Source organism: Triticum aestivum, chromosome 5B (assembly GCF_018294505.1).
Source record: "Triticum aestivum cultivar Chinese Spring chromosome 5B, IWGSC CS RefSeq v2.1, whole genome shotgun sequence".
NCBI lineage: Eukaryota > Viridiplantae > Streptophyta > Magnoliopsida > Poales > Poaceae > Triticum > Triticum aestivum.
The window spans coordinates 690,258,118-690,274,380 of NC_057807.1; the positions used below are offsets into that span (position 1 = coordinate 690,258,118).

General features: G+C 46.8%; 1 protein-coding gene across 1 annotated transcript; it reads right to left on the reverse strand.

Moving 5' to 3' along the window:
* Nucleotides 1–4,198: 4,198 nt before the first annotated feature.
* Nucleotides 4,199–9,227, reverse strand: LOC123117704 (uncharacterized). Its single transcript, XM_044538400.1, has 2 exons — nucleotides 7,252–9,227; nucleotides 4,199–4,362 (listed from the first exon to the last, which is right to left on the reverse strand). The coding sequence occupies exons 1-2, from the start codon at nucleotides 7,940–7,942 to the stop codon at nucleotides 4,301–4,303; spliced, it is 753 nt and encodes a 250-aa protein (XP_044394335.1). The 5' UTR covers nucleotides 7,943–9,227; the 3' UTR covers nucleotides 4,199–4,300.
* Between the last annotated feature and the right edge of the window lie 7,036 nt (nucleotides 9,228–16,263).

A 16,263-nucleotide genomic window follows, 5' to 3' on the forward strand; every position in this document is an offset into this window, starting at 1 on the left:
TGATGTCTAGATATACATGTAATAAAATCTTACATAATGGGATAGAGGGAGTGTTGTACTACATCATTTTTCAATTGTTGTTTAGCTTTTAATATTAACATCGTGGTTTTAGGTACATATATCATTGCCAAAGTTCGGCACCTCGACCCTTTCTGGGGCAATGAGATATTCATGAACCAGCATCAAGTGAGAAACCGATAAAGATTGTTATTAAAGTGGATCCAAAGACGTCAATCAAACTATTTGTTTACACTTTATGCAAGACAACAGTGAACTCCAGGATGGTAAGTAAGAACCCTGTAGCCTTCCTTTTACTGCTCGTAATGAGTTGTGTTAGATGACAATGTCTCAATCTTTTTTCCTTTGCAGTGGATCCTGAAGCAGTTTACTCAAGATTACCTCTCAAACTACATGATTGGTGGCCGGCTACCACAAGGGATTGGACTAGAGTCCTGCATGCCTTGTACATCCAGGAGAGCACAATATGGCCATTCCGCTTCACCTTGTTCAGCAACCGGAATGTCTGTCGCCTCTTTCTTTACCATATGTAATACTACAAGTATAGAATCCTAGTTCATCATTCTTTATTTGGTGCTTATGTAATTCTTAAACATATGTACATGTAAATCAAATAATGCATTGGTTGTTTGAACTTGATGGATATGAATAAAGGTAAATCCCACTTTCAAGTTTAAATTAGGTACAATTGTAAATAGCGGCAATGAATTTAGGGCGAATTTAGGGTGTGCAAGTCATTACGGTGCACAGGGTTAATAAAGCACAGCGTGTGCGATATACATCATAATCCGACACGGTTTACAAAGAGGAAACGTGTGTAACAATGCACATAGTTGCCGTTTGCAAAGTGTGTGTGATGTCCGACACTATCACATACGCTGCGGGGAAACTAAATTTGTGTGATTATCTACCTATCGTACACGGTTTATAATCATGAACTGTTTGTGATGTGCCAGACATCGTAAAAGTCCCATGCCTGGAATCTGTCTGGAAAGCACCCATGCCCGGAATCTGCCTGGATTTAGGTAAAACCACAAAACTCCGACTGCGATGACAATGCGAGAACAAACGAGTAGCAAGGATGAAGCGTTTGGGATATTCGAGATATCGAAAACAGTTATATAGGGACAACTGTATGCATCAAGGCTCCCTATCCCCGACGATTTCTGGGTCGTGTGGGAAAGACCCCTTATCGTCCACACTCCCTAGGCGACGGTTCCAAATATCGTCGTGGAAAGGGGTTAATAACCGTTTGTATAGCACCAACTCATACTAGTGTTGCTTCATCTTTTTCTTCTTTTATTATTAGAAATGTAATGAGAAATGCCAACACCTCCGCTCACTTGTGTGCAAAACATGTTTGTACACTGGAGGTGACGTGATGTTGGATGGACTCTTCCCCCAGTTTCCTCATGACCAGCGTTCTCGCTGACCATGCTGGAGCTGTTGATGATTGAATAAAGCTTTAAGTTTCCCAAAAAAAAGATTAATGTTAAACTCATGCGGGCATGTGGCTGTAGGCCCACTTCGTGATTCATGTGGCTGTAGGCCCACTTTACATGTATATACAAATTTAATTGTTTCATTCATCTACCGCATATTATTCCAGCAGGAGTATCTTTGTATTTTCACCCTACTCTTCGTGTATGAGATTAAGTTAAAGCTGGATAGGCGCTCACAATGTGTCCTATCTCTATGTCGTTCCTCCACATGCATGCATGACAAAAATAAAACAAACCCTCTCTCTCTCTTCTCCCACATAACAAATTCAACCTTTTTCAACCGGTGCTAATTCAAACCCACCATATCTTTTAAACCACAATTACGTTTTTAAAACTTTTTATTTGAACTCCAGTAGCTAAGACCTCTAGAACAAGATCATTCTTGAATACATTCAAACATTTTCAAATTACAATGTTTGAATGACATCAATAGGTTTTCTAAAATAAGTGAATTAAGTTTTTAAATTGAATGAAACAATTTTTTGAAATGATTGAAATTGGGTTTTCTGACATATGAAACATATTTTAGTGTGTTATTTCAAAAATATGAAGCTAGTTATTTAAAAAATGTGAAGCTGGGTATTTCTAATTATTTCATAAAATGAGTGAGTCTATGTTTGAAACGAGTGAAATTGTTTTTAACTGATACTTTGAAATAAGTGAAAGTTTTCTGGAATAAGTGAAATAAGTTTTCTGGAATAAGTGGAGTAGGTATTTTGGATTGGGTGAAAACAATTTTTTGAACTGGGATAAATGTGTTTTTCATAAACGTGGCACATATTTTGCTGTGAATTTATGAAAGATTTAAAAAAATTGAAACTAGTTATTTAAAGACGTGAAACTGATTATTTCTAACCTTTATAAAATGAGCGATTTTTTTTATGAAATAAGGGAAATGTTGTAAAGATAATATGTAAGAAGATAGAAACAAAATTAATATAATGCAGCAACTGGCCCCATCGTTATGTTTGCTAAGGACAAGCCGGTTGTGTTTCTTATTGATGGTGGCATACACCAGGGGTGGCTAACCAAGGGGAGCCAGGCAGGAGACCTGCCAGAAGGCCCGCAAGGCCCAGCGACCATGGGGAACCCGAAGAAGGTGATATGCACGTGATGACCATCTTGTTCTCCAAGTTAGCAGCGGCTGCTACATGGATTGCATCTCCCTCTGTAAAACCCTAGCCTCTACCTTGTATATAAGGGGTGGCTAGCGGGCTCTCATACCAATCTATTGTCAGATAGACCAACTCTCGGTAGGAATCTCGTCCACATCATTGCATTCCATTGCACGAGGTATCCATCTACCATGAATAACAAGAAGAGGCATGATGTACGGTATTACTCTTCGGACGCCTGAACATGGGTAAGTTGTGCATGCGGGATCCGTCTTGGTAATTCCGACCAAGTTCGCCACCCTACCAAGGGATCTGACAGTTTTGTGCACTATCAATTCTGTCGGAAACCAAATCCGGGATAGAGATCCAGATGAAGCCTACAAGTTCACGCTAAGCCAGACCCTCACCTTCGGCTCTTTCGAGCTAGTGCTTGATAGTTGGGGACAGCCCTTGGACGTCACGCGCCCGCCCTACATCTACTACATGCGCTTAGGGACGATCGAGTTCCTCTTCAATGAGCACGCGAGACCACGACAAGCTATGCCTACTCGACCCGTATCGCAAGGAAATATGTGTGGGCTACCGTTCGCAGCGAAAAATCTGGATGTACAGTTTCATTGCTTTTTAGCACAAGATAGCTGAAATGAATAAATTAATTTTCACAACCTAGCTTTGATAAGCGCTTACAGTACTGGAGTTTAACATTATTCTTTAACTAGAGGATACCCCGCCTGTTTGTTGCGGGTTGATTGATTAAATTTTTGGTCCATAACATGAGAACTAAAATTAAAAATACATATGATTTATTATGTTTGATTATGTATAGTTGTAAAATATTTATTGAACATAAGTAGAATAATTGAATGAAAAATATTTTCCCATGTATGGTTGAATGTTCTGGTGGTTTTTTTCACATGCAAGATTGCATGTTGAGGTGGGTCTTATCCCACTCATAATTATAAGATGAGTTACCAACTTGCATGTTGAGATTTAAGTAGTGGGGATGACTCTGTTAGGTATATAGGATTCATGCCCGCGCGAGTTAATTCATGTTGTGCAACAAATATACAAATCTAAAAGTGGATTTTGGCTACCAAGTTAACGTGGCCAAATCCATGCTCAACATTTAACTCTACCTACGCAAAGTGTATCTCGCTTAGAGTAAATTGATCATATTGGATATGGCTTTCGCATTAGGATTCGATTCATGTTTGCATGAGTTAATGGGTATGTATCTCCTACATGAGTGAGAGTGAAGGGATATGCAAATCTAAAATAGAAATTTTCTCTACATAGTTAATGCAGCCCAAAACTCTTGCTCAACAAATTATGACTCTGTGTAAGGCAAAGACAAACATACTTGCAGTATACTCATATGAATCGGCACACATTAAATGAAGATGTCAAACAGGTCCCAAAAGGCAGTTTTTAGGGAGCAATCCCCAGCCCAAGTGTCATGCCAGAAGGCAATGTTTTTACCATCCCCAGGGATCCATCTATAGAAGTTTTTTGCAGCTGCCAGAGCCCAAGCTAGGCTTTTCACAAAAGGAGATCCCAAGGTGGGTCTAATACTAAACAGATTGGGACTATCAACATTGTATTTGTATGCCAAATTTTTTTTCCAATCACTAGCTCTGTCATCAAATAACCTTTTCCCCCAAGAAGCTAGGAGGGCCATGTTAAAATCCCTAAGATTAGGGACACCAAGACCACCAAATTCCTTCCTCCTAGAAATAGAACCCCAGTTAGCAAGGTGATATTTATGATTATCTCCCATATTCCCCCAAAAGAAATGGGACATCTGAGAAGTAATCATGTCAATGGCCCATTTAGGAAATTTGACAATAGACATCAAGTAAGTAGGGATACTAGCAATACATGTAGTAAGCAGGATCAGCTTGCCTCTATATGAGAGAAATCTCCCCAACCACCCAGCTATATTCTTAATAATCCTATCTATGATGGGTTGCAAGTCTTCTTTCCTAAGTTTTTTAAAGTGCATAGGGACACCTAGATATTTAAAGGGGAAATCCCCCATATGGCAGCAAAAAACCTGAGCAAGATCTTTAGCCCTTTGTTCATGAACATTTATGGTATGCAAATCACTTTGATGAAAATTAATTTTCAAACCAGAAAGCTTCTCAAAGCATGATAGGATCCATTTCAAGTTCTTGGGATATTCAATAGAGTTATCCAAGAAAATGATGGTGTCATCAGCATACTGCAGGCTGACCACACCCCCCAGGAATTGCATTGGGCAGAAGCCCACAAATCAAGCTGTTATTAACAGCTTTATGTAGCATTTTAGAAAAGACATCAGCTACCAGATTGAATAGCAAGGGGGAATGGGGGTCACCTTGTTTTAAACATTTACCCCCAGCAAATTGAGGGCCATTAGTGTCATTAATCCTAACCTGGGAAGTCCCTTGGTGGATAGTAGACATCACCCATCCTACCCACTTGTTACCAAAGCCTCTAGAAAGAAGCATCTCTTTCAGAAAATCCCAACTAACTCTGTCATAGGCTTTCTCATAGTCAAGTTTAAGGATTAACCCACTCGAACCAGATCTATGAATCTCATGGATGACCTCATGGGCCATAACCACACTTTCCAAAATAAACCTGCCCTTGATGAAGGCAGTTTGATTAGAAGAAATAAGCTTGTCACATAGAGGGGAAACCCTAGTAGTCATGGCTTTAGAGAAAATTTTCACAGCACAGTTACTTAAACTAATAGGTCTGAAGTTTTTCATATCTCTAGCCAAAGGCACTTTAGGTATGAGAGTTATGATGGCATAGTTCAGTTTATACATATCCAACACCCCATCCTCAAAATCTTTAACCATCCACATAAAATCCTCTTTAATCAAATCCCAGAAGGTTTGGTAGAATAAAAAGGATAGGCCATCAGGACCTGGAGCACCACTAGCATAGGAGCTCATTATAGCCTGTTTTATTTCATCTTCAGAAAAAGATCTCTCCAGGTGTTCTCTTTCCTCCACACTCACCATTTCATCATCAACCCAGAAATCAGAATCCAGGTGAATGTCAGGTCTAGGTTCAAAAGCAAACAACTCCTTATAAAAGGAAGTGGCCACATCCAGCATATCTTTGGTAGAGGTGACTACCCCCCAGGACTATTCAACTCAACAATATGATTTTTCCTATGTCTATAATTAGCAAGAGCCTGAAAATAGGCATTATTTATATCCCCCTCCAAGATTTTTCTGTCTCTAGATCTTTGCCATAAGGCAGTCTCTTCTTTCTTCCAAATGTCATCCAATTCATTCCTGACAGTCTTCATCCTCTCAAAATCTGCAGCAGAAAGCTGCTGAGATTCAGAGAGGACATCAAGGCTATCAAACTCCACAAGGAGTGACTTTTTCCTTTTCTTCAAATCAGCTTCTCTATTAATACTCCACCCTTTGGTTTTTTTCCTAAGCATCCTTGCCTTAATCATCCAATTGTCAGCAGATGAAGTCGAAGAGGCCACAGAGTTCCAAGCCTCTGCAACCACCTGGTGAAACCCGGGTTGAGACAGCCACCATTTCTCAAACCTAAATGGTTTGGGGTTAGATGGTGCCCTAGCACCAGTGTCAAGGACCAAGGGTGTGTGATCACTTCCCACCGTAGGGAGGGCAGTCAGTGTTCAAAAGGGGAAGTGGGCATCCCAGTCCACAGAGGTGAACACTCTATCAAGAACAGCAAAAATGGGAGAACTCTGATTATTAGACCATGTGAAGACTCTATTGGAAATAGAAATTTCCATCAGGGCCCATCTATTGACCCAATCATTAAATAAGAAGGTAGTCTGGTGGTTAATTTGCCCACTACTTTTCTCAGCATCATTTCTGACTAAATTGAAGTCCCCACAAATCATAACAGGGTAGGTAGCTACATTCAGGGTATCATGCAGTTCATCTATAAAATCCAACTTATATTCTAGGTATGCAGAACCATACACCACTAGCATCTGCCAAGTAAAGCTATCATTCTTATTCTTGACAGTAGCCACAATAGAAAACCTCTGGTTAATAAAGCCAATAACCTCAAAAACACTGTCCTTAAAACCCAGAAGAATCCCACCAGCAGTATTATCAGCAGGCAATAAATGGCAAACAAATTCATTAAATTTGTCAATAGATTTGAGGAAACCCTCAGAAATAACCTCCCTTTTAGTTTCTTGAAACCCAATAAAGTCAGGATTAGCTTTAGCAATAGTATCACAAAGGCACTGAATTTTCCCAGGTTGCCCAAGACCCCTAATATTCCAAATAAGACCTATCATTTAAGTAATTTTAAAAGGGTGAGATAAGCCACAAGGCTTGGCCTTAGTTAGAACAGTGGGTGTTCTTCTGCAAGCAACAGCAGTGCCAACTGGCTTACAAGAAGAAACACTCACAGGAGTACTAACTAACTCATCAACTTCAATATCAAGATTCTCAGGGAGAACAATCTCAGGATTATTACTGGCAAAAACCAGACACCTCTCTTTTTTCTCAGCCACCATATCATTAATGACTTCAATTTTGTAAGAATCATCGCCACCAATAATAAATTCATTTGTCCTAGGTGGTCAGCAAGAACAGTCTTATCAACAGTGGAAAAAGATTTACCTTTAAAAGTCTCAGGAACCTCCAGATTCTTTTTCCTCTTGTATGCAGCAGCTTTCTCCATGATGTTGATGTTCCCATGTCCTCTTGTGTTAGGTTTTTTTGCAACCACAGGCCCCCACTTGACACCTTTCTCCGGGATAACTCCCTCCTTCTGGGCTTGATTCAGTGAATCCAGCAGAGATCTCTTCAGTGTCTCACTTTGCAAGATATGGATTGCTTCAGGGGGAAGAACCCCCAAATCCTCCTCTGTCAGCTCCTCATTTTCAGACTCAGATAAGTCCACAAATTTAAGTAGGTCCTCACAGTAGTCCATACTCTCAGATTTTTCCCCATCCAATGTTGCACTCCCCTTTCTCCAGATAGTAGCAGGAGTTCCTTGGATCATATCCTCATTACCCTGATCAACATATGGATCAGCTCTGTTTTGTGGGCCCACCATTTGTTTGTTTTGGTCACACAGCTCCCCAATCACATCAAAAGATGTAGAAGTTTTGACAGTTTTAGCAGAAGCAAAAATATGCCAGAACAAAGGTGTCCTGATCCGAGTCATGGTAGGGTTCCATGGGTGAGAACACCAACTCTTTTGCACTTTTTTTGCTAGTAGATCCATGTTTTGAGGGAAAGATAGCTTTGTCCAATTCATCAATGGCCAGCCCTCCATCCCCTGATCCATCAGAATTATGTTCTTCATGGGTCTCCTTGCCTTCTTCTAGTTGATCCTCTCCACCTTCTTCTCCCTCTTCATTACCTCCTCATCATCTTCAATATCAATGACAGAATCAATCCCACCCACCTGCTCAAAACCCTCAACAGTAAATCCAAGCAGGAAAAATTCTTTTTCATCTCAATTAACCTCTCAAAAAGGTATTTTCGTTGGATCTCTGCAAGCAATCTTAATCCTGACATTTTCAAAGAAAGTCCTAAACATACCATTCCAATCAACATCAGTTAGAGCCCCAAATAGAGAAGCAATCTGAGCAAAAACTTTCCATGTACACCACTTGGGAGGGATGCCCTCCACTAGTACCCAAGCTTCAACCAGTTCACCAAAAGGCTCACATCCTCCTTTCCATTCGGTTAGATTGACATTAACATCCTAAGGCAGGGAGAACCCAGGCAACTCAATGAGATCCTCCACTTTCTTCCATGGGGGAAACCTGACCAAAAAGGTCTTACTAGACAGTCCTCTGATCTGCCAAGGCCACTGTCTAGTTTTGCAGAAGGTTGCAGTAAGTAATTACATCAACTTGGGACAGTCCAGTCCACTTCTCCTTTCAGTATATTAACCACAGCACAATTCTGGAAGTTTAACCACTTCGACTCATTAGCAATAGGCACATCTACATGGTAGAAACCAAGTCCCCGCGCCCCACTACCAAAGAAAGCAGCAGTGGGCTGAACTTTTGACCAAGCCGCACAGTTGTTAACATTATGGTTTTGCTGGCAAATGAAGCAGGTTTTTGGCTTGACATAGTTCCCCACATAATGGCCTGGACCCCCGCAATTAAAACATATCATATCCTTATACCTTGGATCTAGGGCTTGCTCAACCTCCACTTCCACAGAATGGGATGACTGTACCTGAGCTGAGCCCGCAGTCGAAGTAGTGGATCTAGCTGGTTTTGGTGCATGGACTTGTTCCTTTGCCGGCGGAACAGATGGCTGCTTGCGCCCAGCAAAGGAGGTAGCCTTCTGCACCGGCACCTTAGACTGACCGGCGGTAGGGTTGCCGCTGCTTCCAGCTCGACGATCAGCCATCGCAGCACCACGCTTCACTACCTCCGCAAACGACAGAGAACCGGGTCCAATCCCCTCTCTCGCAACCTTGATCTTTCTTGGTGGAGGATCAAACGGACGAATCGAGGCTGGGAAGCAGTCGGCGGCAGTAAATGTGTTGCTGTCAATCAGGTCTTTCCGGATCCAACAAATGAACCTAGAGTTGGTTTTGCTTCTAGGGTGGGGAAGGTGAGATTTAGGGTTGCGGCGGCGGGGGAGGGGGGGAGGAATGAGCCAAAGCTGGCCAAAATGCTCCTCTACACTTTCTAGGTTTTCAGAAATACGTAACCCACCTTTATTCCCCGTCTTCTTCCCAGAGAGGCGCACTTTGAAAGTGGGCCCCATCAATGTTGGATTCGAACAGGGGAAACAACACGGCGTCGCTGCCCCAGGCACGGCCCCGGAACTACCTTCACGGAGAGGCACCTCATTGGAGCACACCTCCTGCGAGCCCCCCCCCCCCAGCTGCACAAACAACGCCCAAACAGACCGATGAGGGAGAACCCCCAATCCGATACCAGCAACGTTACCTAACGATTTATCAATCGAAACGCACGAGAACACGTCCCTCCTCTGCCGTGAACGGAAGTTCCTCAATCGAGACTTCAAAAATGAATCAGCATGAATCCGATGCATACCTGATTCGCCTGGCCACGGCGGGGGCTCGATGGGTTGTCGCTGAGCTTGAGTCAGTTGGGGACGACGGTCTACTGGCGGCATGGGGGCCAAACGGTGTCCGGCAGAAGAAATTCCAGCGGGATGTTGGTGATGCCCACCCACGACGGTGGCCTGATGTTGAGCCTGGATGGATTCGCCGTCCTGAAGTTCTCCCACAGCGTAGCTTGGTGCGGGTCCGACGACTCCGCCTCCTGGATCGCCCAGAAGAGGAGGTCCAGATCCTTGCAGCCATCGTCTCCGATGAAGCGCGCGCGCTCGACGAAGTTCGCATGGTGGAGGATGTGGAGGTGGATCTCCCCCCACTCGTCCCAGTCGGGGAAGCGCTCCATCACCACCCGGCGCATCTCGCGGCAAGCCTCCGGCGAGTGAGGGTCGATCTCGGGCAGCGACGCCGCTGCAGGCAGTGGGAGCGCCCGCGGCTCCGCCACCCTTGCCATCGGCGCAAGCCGGTGAACCCTCACACCGCGGCGACGCGCTCCAACCATGAGGGCTCTAAGATGGGAATCTGGGCGGGGAGAGCTCGACGAGGCGCGGGTGTGTGTGGGACGCGGAGAGTTGGTGCGCTTTAATGGTGTCAATGGCGCTTTGCCCGAGGCGTGGGGAGAGGGGGAGAGGAGGGGGGAGCGAGCAATCTCTGCGGGCGTTATGTTTGTCTCGATAAAAGTTTTGATACTCCAGGAGCCGCTCATCTAACCATTTAAACGCATAGTATTATAAGAGCCAATTAAAAATACGGTGTTCATACTTCATAGAGGTCAATCACAACCAAAACGAGGCGGATGTTCATAGTTTTTACCTGTGCTCTATCACAGAAGTTTCAGCCCGGCATTCCAGGCAAAAAAGACATTTTCGCCCTCCCAGGCCAAATGTATGTTCCTCCTTGCTAACTCTGTCACCAGCTACTCCACATTGGCTGCCTCCTTCTCCTCCACCGTCAAGCACTTCAATATTCTAACACGGACGACTTGCGGGCCGAATAACCTCGTAAAACAAAGGCCAAAACACAACATGGACCACAAACGGGCTGAAAGCACAAGGGGCCATTCATGGCCCCACACACTTAACGAGTCGTTAACAGGCCGAAAGGAACCACAATTTACAGCAAGCCATATACATAATGGATCATTATGGGCCAAAACTCGTCACGGGCTTAAAATGGCCCAAAGGCTTCATGGGCCTTTAACGAGCCAAAAAATACCACGGGTCGAGAATGATCAAATGGCAGAACATGCGTCAGCGAGCCAAAAGTCGTCAAGGGCCCGAAATGGCCCCCAAGACTACATGGGCTCTTAACGAGCCGAAAGATACCACCGGCTAAAAATGTCCCAATTGTAGAACATGACGTTAGCGGGCCGAAAGTCGTCAAGTGTCGGAAATGCACCCAGGACGACACAGGCTCTTAACGAGCCAAAAAATGCCACATGCCAAAATTTGCCGGAAGAGGGCATGGACATTAATGAGCCGAAAGCCTCTACATGTTTTAGACGGGGCAAAAGCACCACAGGTCGTTAATGGGCCACGTGGTACAAATGACCACACATGGGCCAAATCACATCAATGGGAACACATGGGCCCCAAGCCCCAATGTCTCAATGGGATGGAGCTATATTGATGGCCCACGTGCCGATAATTAGCCGAATTCATAAAGGTCCTAATGGGCGTGCATACCACTACCTGCCGATGGCACTTTCTATGCCGATGGCCTTTTTTCAGGGTCGTCGGCATAGGGAGGGATGTATGCCAGAAGCCTCCTGGAGATGACATGTGGCGGGGCTAAGCCGGCAGCCTAGCAGTCGACTTTGCCCCTCCATGTGGCCTCTTCCTATTGGTGCCACTTGGTGACGACGCCATCAGTTGACGTCTGTCGGTTTCTTTTGCTGACGGGGTATCTATGGTGATGACCATACGGAATGTCGTTGGCATAAATGGCTATGCCGACGGCATTTCTATGCCGATGGTCTGACAAGACTACTCCGTCAGGATCAATGTCGATGCCCATCGATGGCAACCGTCGGCATTGGGATAAGCCGATGTTATAAGGCCTATGTCGACGGCAAAAGGTTGTCGGCATAAGCCGTGATTCCGGTAATGTACATCGGCGTAAATGGGGCTAAGATAGCTAGATCCCCCATGAAAGAACCATGCCATCGCTCCATCTTGGGATGCCCATGTCTCCTGGGAGCGCCTCCAAACCCTCCTTCCCAGAGCGTGTGCATGCTTGCACCAATCGCAACCCTTAGGTTGTAGTAGCGGCGTCGCCAGTCAGCTCACAACAAAAATGTTGTCAACCTCGCCATGCACCGACCATGGTTGAAGCCTGCAACATGAGCAAGCTCTATGTTACGACACCAGGTTGAAGCAACACCATTGCAGAGACCACCCCTTGAAGCACTGGTGATGCTCCATTACAGCCCGGCACACTTCAACATGGATGCTAATAGCAAGCATTTTTGTAAAGGCATTTTTCTAAACGCCTCAAAACTCTATTTAGGAAGGAATTAACCAAAAAAACCTCGGCTGAACGTGGGATTGAATGTGTCTTTTCAAAATGCCTCAGCTGGACATAGCTTTCGAAATGTTTTTCTGAAAGGCCTGCACTTCATCGAGATTTTGACGCGTTCAACAGAAATAGCCGCCATATTGTAGACGATTTGAGGGTTTTTTATAAATTGCTGTTGGGGAACGTAGTAATTTCAAAAAAAAATCTACACACACGCAAGATCATGGTGATGCATAGCAACGAGAGGGGAGAGTGTGTCCACGTACCCTCGTACACCGAAAGCGGAAGCGTTAGCACAACGCGGTTGATGTAGTCGTATGTCTTCACATCCGACCGATCAAGTACCGGACGCACGGCACCTCCGAGTTCTTGCACATGTTCAGCTCGATGACGTCTGAGGGAGTCCCGGACTAGGGGGTGTCCGGATAGCCGAACTATCATCATCGGCCGGACTCCAAGACTATGAAGATACAAGATTGAAGACTTCGTCCCGTGTCCGGATGGGACTTTCCTTGGCGTGGAAGGCAAGCTTGGCGATACGGATATGTAGATCTCCTACCTTTGTAACCGGCTCTGTGTAACCCTAGCCCTCTCCGGTGTCTATATAAACCAGATGGCTTTAGTCCATAGGACGAACAACAATCATACCATAGGCTAGCTTCTAGGGTTTAGCCTCCTTGATCTCGTGGTAGATCTACTCTTGTAACCCACATCATCAATATTAATCAAGCAGGACGTAGGTTTTTACCTCCATCAAGAAGGCCCGAACCTGGGTAAAAACATCGTGTCCCTCGTCTCCTGTTACCATCCGCCTAGACGCACAGTTCGGGACCCCCTACCCGAGATCCGCCGGTTTTGACAACGACATTGGTGCTTTCATTGAGAGTTCCTCTGTGTCGTCACCGATAGGCTCGATGGCTTCTTCGATCATCAACGACGATGCAGTCCAGGGCGAGACCTTCCTCCCCGGACAAATCTTCGTATTCGGCGGCTTCGCACTGCGGGCCAATTCGCTTAGCCAGCTGGAGCAGATCGAAGGCTACGCCCCTGGCCGTCAGGTCTGATTTGGAAGTTTGAACTTCACGGTTGACATCTGTGGGGACTTGATCCTCGACGGATTCGAGCCACAGCCGAGCGTGCCGTACTGTCACGATGGGCATGATTTAGCTCTGCAGCCGGACAGTACCCTGGAGGCCGCACTCGAACCCGCTCCGATCTTCGACTCGGAGCCGGCTGCGCAGACCAAGGATGGATGGCTAGACACCACCTCGGGGGCTGCAACCTCTACGGCGATAGAGCCGAACATCGATCTTGTCCCCCATGAAGCTCGTGACTCCGAGGTGCCGGACTCCTCGTCGGACTCCGAACGTCCCGCGCCCCCTCCAGCCGAATCCGATTGGGCGCCGATGATGGAGTTCACCGCGGTGGACATCTTTCAACACTCACCTTTTGGCGACATCTTGAGTTCGCTAAAGCACCTCTCGTTATCAGGAGAGGCCTGGCCGGACTGCGTCCAGGACGGTTGGGATGCGGACGACGAAGAAATTCAGAGCCCACCCACCACCCACTTGGTAGCCACTGTCGACGATCTAACCGACATGCTAGATTACGACTCTGAGGACATCGACGGTATGGACGACGATGCCGGAGACGACCAAGAACCAGCGCCCAACGGGCACTGGAAAGCCACCTCTTCATACGACATATAAATGGTGGATATCCCAAAGGATGGGAACGGCGAAGGAATAGCGGAGGATGACCCCTCCAAGAAACAGCCCAAGCGCCGGCGTCAGCGGCGCCGCTCTAAATCCCGCCATAGAAAGAACGAGGATTCCGGCACCGGAGACAATAATACACCGATAGCACCGAAGACAACCCACTCCAGCAAGATCCAGCACAGGAGGAGGGGGGCGCCAGCCCTCATGAGAGAGCGGCCGAAGAAGAGGTAGAGGACTATATGCCTCCCTCCGGAGACGAGGCAAGCCTCGACGACGACGAATTCGTCGTGCCTGAGGATCCAGTCGAGCAGGAGCGTTTCAAACGCAGGCTTATGGCCACGGCAAACAGCCTGAAGAAAAAGCAGCAGCAGCTTAGAGCTGATCAAGATCTGCTAGCCGACAGATGGACCGAAGTCCTCGCGGCCGAAGAGCATGAACTCGAACGCCCCTCCAAAAGCTACCCCAAACGTAAGCTGCTCCCCCGATTAGAGGTGGAGGCATATGATCCCGCTTCACCAGGAGACAATACGGCTGATCGACCACCCCGTGGTCACGACAGAGAGGCCTCAAGGCCCTTCACTAGACCCGTACCCCGGCATCGATCAAAAAGCACAAGGCCACAGGGGAACACTCCGGACCTGTGAGACATATTGGAGGATAAGGCAAGACAATCAAGATCGATCTATGGATCACGTGGGCGCCCCACGATACGTGACGATCACTGTCACCCCGGACACAGTAAGTCCGGCCGGGCCGAACACAACAGACAAAGCTCTTTTGAGCTCCGTCGCGATATCGCCCAGTACAGAGGCGCCGCACACCCACTGTGCTTCACAGATGAGGTAATGTATCATCAAATCCCAGAAGGGTTTAAACCCGTCAATATTGAATCTTATGATGGCAAAACAGACCCCGTGGTCTGGATCGAGGACTATCTCCTCCACATCCACATGGCCCGCGGAGACGATCTCCACGCCATCAAATATCTCCCACTCAAACTTAAAGGACCAGCCCGACACTGGCTTAACAGCTTGCCAGCAGAGTCAATCGGGAGTTGGGAGGACCTGGAAGCCGCATTCCTCGATAACTTCCAAGGCACGTACGTGCGACCACCAGATGTAGATGACCTAAGCCACATAATTCAGCAGCCAGACGAATCGGCCAGACAATTCTGGACACGGTTCTTAACCAAGAAAAACCAAATCGTCGACTGTCCGGATGCCGAGGCCCTCGCGGCCTTCAAGCATAACATCCGCGACGAGTGGCTTGCCCGGCACCTGGGACAGGAAAAGCCGAAATCCATGGCAGCCCTTACATCACTCATGACCCGCTTCTGTGCGGGTGAGGACAGCTGGCTAGCACGCAGCAACAACCTCAACAAAAATTCTGGCAGTCCGGATATCAAGGACCGTAGTGGCAGGTCGCGTCGCAACAAAAACAAACGCCGCATTAACGGCGATAACAGTGAGGATACGGCAGTCAATGCCGGATTCAGAGGCTCTAAACCCGGTCAACGGAAAAAGCCATTCAAAAGAACAACTCAGGGTCCGTCCAATTTGGACCGAATTCTCGACCGCTTGTGCCAGATACATGGCACCCCTGAAAAGCCAGCTAACCACACCAATAGGGACTGTTGGGTGTTCAAGCAGGCAGGCAAGTTAATTGCCGAAAACAGCGACAAGGGGCTACATAGCGACGACGAGGAAGAGACCCGACCGCCGAACAATAGAGGACAGAAGGGTTTCCCCCCACAGGTGCGGACGGTGAACATGATATATGCCACGCACATACCCAAAAGGGAGCGGAAGCGTGCACTCAGGGATGTATACGCGATGGAGCCAGTTGCCCCGAAGTTCAATCCATGGTCCTCTTGCCCGATCACCTTTGACCGAAGGGACCACCCCACCAGCATTCGCCATGGTGGGTTCGCCGCATTGGTTCTAGACCCAATCGTCGATGGATTTCATCTCACCAGAGTCCTGATGGACGGCGGCAGCAGCCTAAACCTGCTTTATCAGGACACGGTGCGCAAAATGGGCATAGACCCCTCAAGGATTAAACCTACCAAGACGACCTTTAAAGGCGTCATACCAGGTGTAGAAGCCAATTGTACAGGCTCAGTTACACTGGAAGTGGTCTTCGGATCCCCGGATAACTTCCGAAGCGAGGAGTTAATCTTCGACATAGTCCCGTTCCGCAGCGGCTATCATGCCTTGCTCGGACGTACCGCGTTCGCAAAGTTCAACGCGGTGCCGCACTACGCATACCTCAAGCTCAAGATGCCAGGCCCTAGAGGAGTCATCACGGTCAACGGAAACACTGAACGCTCCCTCCGAACGG

Excerpts from the sequence above, each read along its gene's own strand:
- LOC123117704 (XM_044538400.1), bottom strand. The coding sequence starts at position 7,942 with ATGAAGAACATAATTCTGATGGATCAGGGGATGGAGGGCTGGCCATTG. Across the intron at positions 4,363-7,251 it reads GGTTCCTGAGACTTTTAAAG|GAGGAAGGAATTTGGTGGTC; the intron begins GTAAATCTTTTT and ends TTCTATTTCTAG.